This window comes from Salmo trutta, chromosome 40, assembly GCF_901001165.1.
Source record: "Salmo trutta chromosome 40, fSalTru1.1, whole genome shotgun sequence".
Lineage (NCBI taxonomy): Eukaryota > Metazoa > Chordata > Actinopteri > Salmoniformes > Salmonidae > Salmo > Salmo trutta.
Genome location: NC_042996.1, coordinates 16,440,183 through 16,453,698, shown reverse-complemented (window position 1 = coordinate 16,453,698; position 13,516 = coordinate 16,440,183). Strand labels below are relative to the sequence as shown.

Here is a 13,516-nt window from a genome sequence, read left to right as displayed (position 1 = left end):
TCTTTTTCAACTGACTTTAAAGAGTGTCTGTGAGGGTTAGTAGCCCAACCCCTCGTCGTCTTTTCCTGTCAGTACTAGGTGTTTGTGTGTGTAGTAAATGTGTATATTGATCAAAACAATTGATCCCAGAGGTAATGGAGTGTGGAGTTGTGTAGTGGGCGTGGACGGTTCCTCTCTCTCACCCCGTGGATGTTCTCGATCCTCTCTTTGATCACACCGAGGCAGTCCTCCGCTGTCAGGAGGCGTGGCTTAGCCCGCAGGTTACTACGGTTACCCCCCGAGGCCTGGTTCTGCTCTCTGGCCTGGTTCTCTATTAAACACAATTAAACTGTGATTTGATTGGATGAAAGGGTTGGATTTTAAAGGCCCAGTGCAGTCAAAAATGTGATTTGCCTGTGATTTATATGTATTTACACGCTATGAAGTTGAAATAATACTGTAGAATTGTGAAAATTATGATAATGACCTTTAGTGTAAGGGCCTGTTTTGGTAAGATGGAGTTTTGGCCTGCCTGGTAAATTCGTTAATAGCCCAATAAGAAAGAGTTTTCAGTTTTCCCCTCCCCTCTCCCAGACAATCATAACAAAGTTTTTGCTTGAGAAATTGCTCTTTGCTAAGAGGTGGTTTCCTAGCAAAGAGCAATTACTCAAGCAAAAACGTTGAAAAAAATATAAACGCAAGTTGCAACAATTTCTAAGATTTTACTGAGTTACAGTTCAATATGAGGAAATAAGTCAATTTAAATACATTTATTATTCCCTAATCTATGGATTTTACAGACACCTTTAAAAAAAAGGTAGGGGCGTGGATTACAAAACCAGTCAGTATCTGGTGTGAGCACCATTTGCTTCATGCAGAGCGACACATATCTTTCACATAGAGTTGATCAGGCTGTTGATTGTGGCCTGTGGAATGCTGTCCCACTCCTCTTCAATAGCTGTGCGAAGTTGCTGGATTTTGGCGGGAACTGGAATATACTGTCATGTCGATCCAGAGCATCCCAAACATGCTCAATGGGTGAAATGTCTGGTGAGTATGCAGGTCAATCCATTTTCAGCTTCCAGGAACTGTGTACAGATCCTTGCGACATGGGGCTGTGCGTTATCATGCTGAAACACGAGGTGATGGCGGTGGATGAATGGCACGACAATGGGCCTCAGGATCTCCTCACGGTATCTCTGTGCATTCAAATTGCCATTGATAAAATGCAATTGTGTTCATTGCCTGTAGTTTATGCCTGCCCATACCATAACCCCACCGCCATCATGGGGCACTCTGTTCACAATGTTGACATCAGCAAACCGCTCGCCCACATGACACCATCTGCCCAGTACAGTTTAAACTGGGATTCATCCTTGAAGAGTACACTTCTCCAGCGTGCCAGTGGCCATCGAAGGTGAGCATTTGCCCACTGAATTTGGTTACTGCAGTGAGGTCAAGACTCTGGTGAGGACGACGAGCACACAGATGAGCTTCCCTTAGATGGTTTCCGACAGTTTGTGCAGAAATTCTTTGGTTGTGAAAACCCAAAGTTTCATCAGCTGCCCGGGTGGCTAGTTTCAGATGAACCCGCAGGTGAAGAAGCCGAATGTGGAGGTCCTGGGCTGGCATGGTTACACGTGGTCTGCGGTTGTGAGGCCAGTTGGACGTACTGCCAAATTCTCTAAAATGACATTGGAAGCAGCTTATGGTAGAGAAATGAACTTTCAATTCTCTAGCAACAGTTCTGGTGGACATTCGTGCAGTCAACATGCCAAATGCACCCTCCCTCCAAAAAAAAATGAAAAAAAGATGTCTGTGGCATTGTGTTGTGTTACAAAACTGCACATTTTAGAGTGGCCTTTTACTGTCCCCAGCATGTGTAATGGCCATGCTGTTTAATCAGCTTCTTGATATGCCAAACCTGTTAGGTGGATGGATCATCTTGGCAAAGGAGAAATGCTCACTTACAGGGACGTAAACAAATTTGTGCACATTTTAGAGAAATAAGCATTTGTGTGTATGGAACATTTCTGGGATCTTTTATTTCAGCTCATGAAACATGGGACCGACACCTTACATGTTGCGTTTATATTTTTGTTCAGTATATTTTTGTTTCCTTTTGGCACTTTTAACTGAAAACAATCACAGTTAAGTACTTAATTGTTACCTAGAAATGATTTGATATTGAGATAAAAACAGCTGCATTGGACCTTTACATTTTTCACTTTAAAGGGGCAATCCGGAATAGAAACAATAACAATAAAAGTTTCGGGCCACTGTTTCGGGCCACTCTCAAATGTACAGATTAAGCTATGGATGCAAGGACTGATTGTAACCCATGTTTTGAAGCTATACAGTTTGTTTACATTTGCTTTGTTTACAAACATTGGCGTAAAACAAGCTCAGATTTTGGGTTCTGATGGGGTATGGCAGTTGAACTAAGCTCATGAAGCATTCACTTCTAAAAGTCTAAGCCACTGGGAGGGTCACTAAGCTAAAATATGGAATTGTTTTAGGATGGTCAAACCATGGATCATTTAGCTATTGGATTTTGAATTTTAGGATCCCTTTAGGTATAAAAAAAATGACACAATTATTTTATTAAATATTGAGTTTGGTCTTTACTACCCATTAAAACGCAGTGAACAACTCGTTCATAAATGGCAAAAAAGACAGTCGATGCAAAAAACCCTGATATCTCTAGCTAAAATGTACGGATTTTGATTGGGATTTATTTATTATATTACTTAGATTGACACACCCATGCATCAATAGACTCTTAAGGATGTAATAAGTTACATTCTTCAAGAATCAAGGGGTACATATCATTAATTTATAAGTCGCAAAAATGGATGCAACAACTGCAGATTGCTCCTTTAATGTCATCCTTATCGTTATTTAATTGACTTCCAAGAATTCAACTTGGCATGTCAAATGTTTATGTTCCCAGTTGCAAATGGAAAAAAGGAAGAATGTCAGGCACAAAATTAATAACTGAGCCTATCCTCTTATATGTATTGATAAGGTTAAAGGATTCATTTCAGTTGGTTGTCTTTTTGTGTAAAATATGCCATTTTATGTTATTTACTAGTTACTGTGATGCAATGTCAGTGTCTGAAATTACATCAACAGATTAGAATGTTGTTATAATTTCCACTCGGATTAGGCGTTTGTGGTTTTTTTCATACAGAAAAAGGACCCCTCACAACTGCCGACGTCGGTAGTCCTTTAACTGCCTGACCCATTTCTAAATAGGATCTTGGCACTTTTTCTCTCCAAATCCATTAAAACGCAAATGTTGCACTTTGCAAACATGGCTAAGTTTAGGTCCTGATTCTGTTTAATGTAAAAAAATATATATTAAATCGAGGATACAAATTAGAGTGGTGCCCTGCTGCTTCCATTCTGCTTCCAAAGCTCATAATTACCCCAAACAGTCAGCAATAAGTGGATTCTGCTTCTCTCTCCTCTCCTCTGTACTAATGAGAGATGGAGAGCTTCTCTAAAACTATATTTATAATCCCAATGAGCTCTCCAATGACTCATGTGCTAACAGAGACATCATTTTACAGGAGGCAGGGGGGTAGCCTTTGATCGCCGTGGGTGGGGTGCTGGTTGGGGAGGGGATGAGAATATTTGAGGGGTTTTCAAGTGGAATGACCCTCTCTTTATCTCCCCTTGCTAGGACACCAATTTAGAGATCAGTCTGAGTCTCTAGACCATGGCAAGTTAAGAGTCACACTCGATTCGTACCATCATACTTATCCAGGAAAGCCGAACAGGACATTTTTCCATCTTTGAAACCAAGCGATACTTTGAGCTTGCGGAACTGCTTCTCATCCAAGGTGATACAGCTGTCATCCAGTATCTGGGAATGTTGATAACAAGGCAATAGGTTGGGACTATATTAGGACAAAGTACATGTCCTATACAAAGGTGTCGGATAAGATACTTATAATAATGACTGTATAGCGATATAATCTTCATAAAAAGAAACTGTGGCTCACATAGAGGAACACTATTGTCAAGGCCCTGAGAGAGCAGAGCTCAAGTACACCAGGTGTCAAGTAGAGGTCAAGTATACACAACTGTCTCGACCTTCTGACCTTCTTTAGATCGCTCAACGACAGCATTCCATCTGAGCTTCTGGCCGTTTCCCGGATATGGTCGTCGAGGGTAACGTGTCTGTGGTCCAGCCTCTCTTTGAGCTTGCTAAACATAATGTTCTCCACCATGTGAACCGTTGGACCCCCCACAGTGGCGCTGGGGGAACGCACTGGCTTGTTGTTCACCAAGGCATTCTGGGATTGATAGTTCAGTCTGTTGGTGTCAGAAATGTAGTTGCATTAGAACAAAAAAAATGTCCTCTCTAATGCCTCTATTACTTAACTTTACCCTTTGTTATTTTGGACCCCCTTTCTCTGTCTGACCACCTTTCTCTCCCTCTCTTTCTCTCCATCTCTCACTTTCTCCATTCTATCTCTCTCTGCCTCTGTTCTCCGTACCTGCCAGAGCCCTTGCGGGGGTAGTGTATAGTGCCTGTCTGTGTCTCTCCTGTAGGCAGGCCCAGGGCCCTGAGGAACTGTCTGTACCTGACCCTGCATGACCCTGGGTGTAAACCAGCCTCACACAGCCTAGAGTACACAAGACACAAACAACATACAGTGCCTTGCAAAAGTATTCATCCCCCTTGGTGCATTACAACCTGTAATTTTAATAGATTTTTATTTGGATTTCATGTAATGGACATACACAAAATAGTCCAAATTGGTGAAGTGAAATTAAAAATTGCATGTTTCAAATTTATTTTTTATTTTTTTACGGAAAAGTGGTGCGTGCATATGTATTCACCCCCTTTGCTATGAAGCGCCTAAATAACATCTGGTGCAACAAATTACCTTCAGAAGTCACATAATTAGTTAAATAAAGTCCAACTGTGTGCAAAGTGTCACATGACCTGTCACATGATCTCAGTATATATAGACACACACCTGTTCTGAAAGGCCCCAGAGTCTGCAACACCACTAAGCAAGGGGCACCACCAAGCAAGCAGCACCACGATGACCAAGGAGCTTTCCAAACAGGTCAGGGACAAAGTTGTGGATAAGTACAGATCAGGGTTGAGTTATAAAAAAATATTCAAAACTTTGAGCATCTCTCGGAGCACCATTAAATCCATTATAAAAAAATGGAAAGAATATGGCACCACAACAAACCTGCCAAGAGAGGGTCACCCACCAAAACTCACAGACCAGGCAAGGAGGGCATTAATCAGAGAGGCAACAAAGAGACCAAAGATAACCCTGAAGGAGCTGCAAAGCTCCACAGCGGAGATGGGAGTATCTGTCCATAGGACTACTTTAAGCCGTACACTCCACAGAGCTGGGCTTTACGGAAGAGTGGCCAGAAAAAAGCTATTGCTTATAGAAAGAAATAAGCAAACACGTTTGGTGTTCTCCAAAAGGCATGTGGGAGACTCCCCAAACATATGGAAGAAGGTACTCTGGTCAGATGAGACTAAAAGTGAGCTTTTTGGCCATCAAGGAAAACGCTATGTCTGGCGCAAACTCAACACCTTTCATCACCCCGAGAATACCATCCCCACAGTGAAGCATGGTGGTGGCAGCATCATGCTGTGGGGATGTTTTTCATCGACAGGGACCGGGAAACTTGTCAATTGAAGGAATGATGGATGGCGCTAAATACAGGGAAATGCTTGAGGGAAACCTGTTTCAGTCTTCCAGAGATTTGAGACTAAGACGGAGGTTCACCTTCTAGCAGGACAATGACCCTAAGCATACTGCTAAAGCAACACTCGAGTGGTTTAAGGGGAAACATTTAAATGTCTTGGAATGGCTTAGTCAAAGCCTAGACCTCAATCCAATTGAGAATCTGTGGTATGACTTAAAGATTGCTGTACACCAGCAGAACCCATCCAACTTGAAGTAGCTGGGGCAGTTTTGCCTTGAAGAATGGGCAAAAATCCCAGTGGCTAGATGTGCCAAGCATATAGAGACATACCCCAAAAGACTTGCAGCTGTAATTGCTGCAAAACGTGGCTCTACAAAGTATTGACTTTTGGGGGGTGAATAGTTATGCACACTCAATTTTTCAGTTTTTATGTCTTATTTCTTGTTTGTTTCACAATAAAACATATTTTGCATCTTCAAAGTGATGGGCATGTTGTGTTAATCAAATGATACAAACACACACAAAAAAATCCATTTTAATTCCAGTTTGTAAGGCAACAAAATAGGAAAAATGCCAAGGGGGGTGAATACTTTCGCAAGCCACTGTATAACCTCTATGTTCTGTAAGAATTAGAAGGTAATGAATTGTGCGAATGATGTATAGATTGTATAGATTTTTGTAACACATTTGAATTCGTATCCTTCAAAATGTATGGAATTTCAATTAATAATAAAAAAATCTGCCTATAGAGTCGTCTATTCACCAGTTCAAATTGTAATCAGTCGTTTTTATGTTTCGTCATTTTTGGAGGATGTTAAGTCTTGTTGAAGTGTGTGTCTACAAGAGGGGTTGGTTGCTCACTTGTTGAAGTGTGTGTGCGAGAGGGGCAGGCCGTAACATTGTATGATCCTTCGTAGGTCTTCATGGCGAACAGATCCTGTCTGTCGAGGGTCACAGTCCCCTAAAGCCTCCAGCATGGGACCTATCTGATCACTCAGCTTATCACGCAGCAAGCCCTTCACCTGCAGACACACACCACAATACACACTTCAATACACACCTCAATACACACCTCAATACACACATCAATACAAACATCAATACAAACATCAATACACACACACACAACACAACAGAGGAACTGTATATGTCTGTGTTTCATTAGTCAATATACTAAAATGGGTGAAAACAGCTATTATTTTCTGTGCTATGTTGTGTTTTGCATTTTATTTACGGTAGTCCATGTGTCTGCTGCCGTAGGTGCCTTTTCAATCCACTGTGGATACTGAGTCTCATTCAACTCCCTCTGCTCCTCCTTCGTCAACAGACACACACATGAACATGTGCCAACACATCAACACACAAACACACACACTGAACTTCCTGTACCTGAGCCGCATCCTCCATGACCTCCTCTTTCCATCCTCCAGTAGGGGTGTGTAGTGTCTCCCTCCCCAGGGAAGAGTGCACCCTCCTGGGTTTGAGCAGCTCCAGGCTGGGCTGAGTGATGACCCCAGTGTGCTCTGGGTCCAGCAGGATCAGGAGCTCTCTGACCTGGGCTGGGCTCAGACGGGGCCTGGGGGTGTGGGGCTCCCTGCGGCTGGACCAGGAGCTCTGGGGACCCCTCAGGTTATACCGGGGGACTTCCAAAGCCTGACGAAGGTCTGCCCTGGTGATCCTCCCTATCCTACCCTGTTGAGAGACATGACACCCCCTCTTTGAGCTTTCTTCCTCGTTTAGGATATAGGTGTAGGAGTTGCCTTTACATTTGTGCTTGAAGCCCCAGTTTTGAATTGTGAAGTGTTTTTGTGTAAAATAGTTAGGAAACATTAGTTTCTCTATGTTGGTGTTGAAAAGTGATCTTCTTGTAATTCGCAGCCATAGGCTTGTGTAAAAGTGTTATTTTACCAGTAGCCATCCGTCTGTTGCCCTTGTGTCATTTTTAACAGTAGTAGCTTTATATTGGTTGGTGAATCACACATACACATTGTGCATTAGCGTACTGTAAGTCATCCCAGACTAACACAACCTCTCCCCAGAGTCTGTCTAAAACACACGCAGGCTGGCTTCCAACCTGCCTGTCTGGAAAAGCAAATTACTGGCGGGAGGTGTGTGTGGACGCCATGTTTGATCTAGTACCCACAGAATTGATTATTAAAACAGTTGATGGGGGGGATGTTTTTCTTTCTTTAGTTATAAAAGGAGGAGTTTCTGGCAGATGTGTTTTGATTTCATATCTGGGATCAGATTCACACACGCTCAAACATGGACACCAATGATTGTTTTGTGTATAGCTGTAGCCCATCAACACAAAACATCGCTGTGAATGAATCTAAGATATATTCTCCACTAAAGTTTAGTGTCACTATCACGTTTCATACGGCTGATGTGGACTGATTTGAGCATCTGGACATAGAACTTGAGGCATGATGATGTTGATGTCGGACATGGTTGTCAAGTGAACATATGGTGACTGAGTGTGTAACTAGTGGCCATATGTAACTCCGTTTCTGGACATCAACAGCGGCATCTAACGGTCTGCCTATCTGTAATCTGCTGAAGTACTGTGTTTCTCTAAATCTTTTATACTGTTCTAGTTCTTCTAGTTCTCCTGTCCCTTGTTCCACACCTTCGTGAGGACTTGTCTCTTACCCTGTCCAACTGTTTAAAGGCTCTCTTCAGTATAGGGTAGAACTCTGTCAGACTCCGATGACCCTCCTCTGCGTCAGGTAGCTCAGGAACCCTATGAGAGAGGAGGAGAGAGAGATTGGGAAAGATGGCGAGAGAGGACCGTCGATAGTGAGTGAAAGGTGTATTTGGAAGTCCAGAACCAGAGGTCATGAAGTAGAGATATATAATAGCATATCGTAAAGTAGTATGGAATATGTTCCTTGTGTAGAATTTAGATCAGGGAGTGGTAGTTAGAGATAACTGACCGGTCTGTTTGAGGAGTGGTGCTGTCCTCCTCTGTGACTGGACCCTGAAACTGACCCAGGAACTGTTTCCATTTCACAGGCCCTGTTGCTCTCACCCCAAAACTACAGCATGCGCACACACCACACAAACAAACAAACGCACAACAAATGCAAAACACACATTCATCTTGTGTAACATTGAGACTCTGGATACAGAAATGTCAGAAAGCAGTGAAGGATTGGAAACAAAGGAAGTGGAAGTGCACCCCTGCTAGATTTAGGCACCGCTCCTGAGGGATGGGGAGTGGAGTGGGAATTTGAAATAATCTCTCGTGGACAAACTACGGAAACACTATCGAGCATGTGAACAAATATTTTTCTGGGTTAACCGAGATAAAACGTGCAAGGATTGTGAGCTGCTGATAAGAGTCACCAGCAGGGAATTGGTAACAGAAAGAGAGCATAGCAGTCAAGTTAACCGCGTCACTGTGTTCACTTTCATACCGGCAGGTCAGGCTTTGGAAGGTGCTGAGGCTCATGGGAAACAGGAAGCTGCTGAGGACGGCCCTCAGGTCTTCCTGTGGCACCAGTCCAGAGTGGGTGACATCAAACGCTTGCAGTGCTCTCCACACTAGGGTACAGCTCACACACAACTAACAGAGACACACACACACATTACATTACAGGAAGTGAGTCAACGCTGTGGTTGCCGTGGGGATCACCCCCATATAATGTGCAGTACTACACTGCTGCTGCCTTCCCACAAATTAGTCATGATTAACACACTAACTCAGGAGCAGATTTTTCTGGGCAAACATTTTAATGAGAAGTGTTCCCTCTGTCGCGACGCATACTAGCGCGCCACTTAGAGCCAATTTCCCCTCTCTGTCTCATCTAAGAGGATAACGCACGGAACAGGGCCAGATGGTGACATACAAACAAGAATAAAACACACACAACTATGCACACATACACAAGCAGGAGCATACAAACACATGCATGCACGCACACAAACGCACACGCACACACTGTCGTAGCTTAAACCAATCTGGATAGACGGTATCCTCCCAATCATATCATGTGATGCTTTCACTTTTCAACAGTGACCTTGATAAGGTCATTGTGCAGTTGGCCAAATGTTTAGCTAGTGGATAATCTCTGTTTTGCTCTTTTCTCCACTGAGTTGGCCACAATACATTATCATGGCGCCGTCAAAGTTGACTAGTCTACCTTTTTCAGGAAGAGCGTCTGCAGCTCGTCTTGAGTCAGGCCTTGGCTCTCCTGTGTATCTCCTGTTGCATTCTGGGTCACGGCACTGTTCCTCAGTTTTATCTTGTCTGGAGGACTAATTTCTTGCCAGCCCAACGCTGTAAAACACACGATGTCATCAGTCATATCCAAGACAGATTAAAGTGTTCGGCTGCAGCTTATATATTTGTCTGCAGGTCTGTGTGTCTCTAAACAGCTATTTGAGTGCCTTATGAACTGATTGTAGTCACTTGAGTTATTACGCCCTCCTATCATACAATAAGACTCCTACGTTACCTAGCTTTGGAGGCTCCGGGACAAACTTCCTGTACTTGTTAGATTCCAGGCCCAGCTTCTCCAGGAACACTTTGTAGGACATAGTTGCCATGTTGTTAGGGCTGTGGTGGGTCCACAGTCTGCAGTGGAGAGGAGATCAAATCATAGTCCGTTTTACTGGGTAAGTAAACCGAAGATCAGAATAGGAAATGAGAGATGGAGGGGGCAACACTGTGAGATATGTGCTGAAAATAAACAGAGCGAGAGAGAGAGAGGGTGAGGAAAAGATGGAGAGAGAGATAGTGTGTGTGTGAGAGAGAGAGTGGGACAAAGAGAAAGCGAGAGGAAGATTTAAAAAAAAGGAGAGAAGGTGAGACAAAGTGAGAGAGAGCTTCCCGAGTACTGAAACCAATTAAAGCCATGTTAAATGAACCTGTCACACAGAATCCTCTAGAGCCACATCACTAAAAGTTGGGCAACATTTCTGGAGTGGATTTGACTGCAGGGCCCAAAGTTTTAAAAGTCAATTAGCTCTCTCTCTCAATGAAAAGACAAAGGACTGACCACAAAGTTAGCATTAGTTATCATGTCCATTCCAAAAGATTACTTCTGACCGTAGGGAGTAATGGAAATAGTTGGACCCATCATCCATGATGGGTGTGTGTGTGTGCATGCTTGTATGTATTGGACCCTCTCTCCCACCTCTGGTAGTCTCTCTGTGATAAGGGGAAGCAGTAGCTCTCCAGTATCCTGCGCAGCTCGTGTTGCTGGATCTGTCCGTCTCGGTTGTAGTCGAACAGACGAAAGGCCCGGATTACATTCTTCAGGTTGCTCCCAATCTGCAGAGTTTTAAAACCAAGAAAACAACTCAGAAGTGTCTGTGTGAACTCCTAAACTCTGTCTGCAGCTCTCTGACTTTCATCTGCACAAGCAGCGGTATCGACGCCTCTGATTCTGAAGCCTTGATCTGTTGATGCAGAGCAGAGTGTGTTCTGTTCCCCAAAGCACTGTGTTGGGGTGAGAGGGGAGGGTGTAAACACAAGAACTGCAGACTTCTGAGAGACAGAGACTTCTGAGAGACAGAGACGGAGCAGAGGGGAAGGGGAGGGATGTTAGAGGGATGAGGGCTGAGTCAGAGAGATTACTGTAGGTTTGGGTTTGGAGGCTAGATACAGACTGATTTAAGTCAGACTTATGTCAGACTTATTTTGTGATTGTTAATGGGGGGGGTAGTTGGAGTGCTATTTTGGGGAAAATTGTTTCATGAGGGGTTAGGGCAGATAGCTGGGTTTGAGTTTGGGGTCCTTCTAGAGGGGTTACATTCTGTTTGTAGGTAGTTGTAGGTTACAGGTGGTAAGTGGTAACATTTGTGGGTAGTTATGCAGGTGATCAGTACAGTATGCTGTACATCTATAGGTTGACTAGCCATAAACTAAATGGTGTTGGGTTAGCTATAGGGAGTGTCCTTTAGAGCCACTGTGTGATCACTCCTTCCTCCATCTTTCCTCGTTCTCCTCCACACTTCAGCTCATAGCTCGGGGGCGCCACGGCAACCATGGAAGAACAGGAACAGATAGATACTAAATATACCCCGTTGACTCTTGGGTAATCAGAGTTTTCTGTCGCCCAAAGAGTTCTCTGTCTAATTGCACCCTGATTAGCAGCGCTGCCAAACGTCTCCCTGAAAGACAAGCAGGGGAGCCTCCCTCTCCCCACTGGGCTAACACACTGACATTGTCTATACGGCAGTGTGTCGCACATAATACTGTCCCTCCAAATGGAGAAGGTTAGACTGACAGAAAACAAGCCGATAGAACACCCTCAGGGTCGTATTCATTAGGCACCAAGCGGAAGAAAATGGACTGAAATAAGGAGGGACTACCTGAACTTATCCAATAAAAAACACTTATTCGGTTTTCGTTGCGAAACGTTTTTAAAACGTTTTCCATGGGATTCCCTAACGAACACCACCCAAGTCACGTTAACTGACCTAAAATGCTAGCATCATATAGTACCCTTTAGTGTCTCATCATTTTGGGCATCATAATGAACAATACTGATTCAAGACTCGATTCCAACGTCGTTTGAGTCCGCCTTTTGATTCTCTGCTCTCTGTTGTTAACTTCCGAAAAATCTCCCACTGTTTGTAGAATTTAACAACTTCAACAACTATGAAAGCTTTCAGACAAGCATACCAATTACCCCTTGCATTAGGACCAGTTTTCATTCTCTTCTGCTGGAGTCAGGGGAAAGGAAACGCTAGCTATACCGCCGTGTCGGGTTTAAAAAAAGATCAAATGAAAGGGAATTTATTAAAGACAGATATAAATATGATCCCCCCCATCTCTCCATCCCCTCTCCCAAACGAAAAGGATTCTGTGCTAATTAGAAGTGTGTTAAAATCACAAAGGAGAAAGAGAGAGGAGAGCTTACACTATTAATGAGCAGAGACATGGGGATATCATCATCCAATCTCCAGCGCTATCTCTCTATCTCTCTCCTCTCTCTGCACACTACGGGCTACGGCTACTCCCCCTCTCATCTCTCCGTTTATCTGTCTTTGTTTCTTCCTTTTCTATTCCCTCTCTCGCTTGCTCGTTCTCGCTAACTTTTTGCCTTCTCTTTTTCTGTCGATCTTCCTCTTGCTCCGTCTCTCTGTGTCCCTTCCTCTCTCTGTCTTTCTCACCTCCCTTGCTTCCATCATTTTCTTGCCCTCTCTCTACCATCCCTCTATCTCCATGTCATCTGTCTAACTCTCCCTCCATCCCCTTCCCCCACTTCCATCCCATCCTCTCCCTCGCTCTCTCCCATCCCTTCCTCCCTTGTCTCCCATCCTTGTCCCATCCAGTGCCAGTTGTTCACCATTAGGCAGCTGTGTTCAGGTTGGCATGGCTTGGGGCCTGGCATGGTGCCACAGTGAGCGCCCCTCGCCACCCGCCCGCCCGGACGGCCCTGCGCTCGTTAATTAACGAAAGCTCTGTTGTTTTTGTTTACCAGCCTGTTATATGTTAATCCATCTTTGTGTGTGTGTGTGTGTGTGTGTGTGTGTGTGTGTGTGTGTCCTTATGAGCTGGTTAGAATGAGATGGATAACACAGCCACAGATCTAGTCACTCAAAGGGGCATTTGGGGATGGGTTACAGACTGTGACTGGCCACATATCATCTATCTATCTATCTATCTATCTATCTATCTATCTATCTATCTGTCTGTCTGTCTGTCTGTCTGTCTGTCTGTCTGTCTGTCTGTCCTGTCTGTCTGTCTGTCTGTCTGTCTGTCTGTCTGTCTGTCCTCTCTCTCTGTCTGTCTGTCTGTCTGTCTGTCGGTCTGTCTGTCTGTCTGTCTGTCTGTCTGTCTGTCTGTCTGTCTGTCTGTCTGTCTGTCTGTCTGTCTGTCTGTCTGTCT

At 44.0% G+C, this 13,516-nt stretch overlaps 1 protein-coding gene across 1 annotated transcript in view; it reads right to left on the bottom strand.

Annotated features, from left to right (window-relative positions):
* Positions 1-13,516, bottom strand: part of efcab6 (EF-hand calcium binding domain 6) — a 45,890-nt gene that overhangs the window by 16,504 nt on the left and 15,870 nt on the right. The window contains exons 5-16 of the mRNA XM_029742050.1: positions 10,815-10,951; positions 10,134-10,252; positions 9,819-9,955; positions 9,093-9,241; positions 8,610-8,711; positions 8,326-8,416; positions 7,063-7,365; positions 6,535-6,695; positions 4,488-4,616; positions 4,089-4,302; positions 3,736-3,850; positions 183-310 (exon numbers count right to left, since the gene is read on the bottom strand). Of these exons, the coding sequence (XP_029597910.1) occupies positions 183-310; positions 3,736-3,850; positions 4,089-4,302; positions 4,488-4,616; positions 6,535-6,695; positions 7,063-7,365; positions 8,326-8,416; positions 8,610-8,711; positions 9,093-9,241; positions 9,819-9,955; positions 10,134-10,252; positions 10,815-10,951 (1,785 nt within the window). The remainder of the gene's footprint in view (positions 1-182; positions 311-3,735; positions 3,851-4,088; positions 4,303-4,487; positions 4,617-6,534; positions 6,696-7,062; positions 7,366-8,325; positions 8,417-8,609; positions 8,712-9,092; positions 9,242-9,818; positions 9,956-10,133; positions 10,253-10,814; positions 10,952-13,516) is intronic.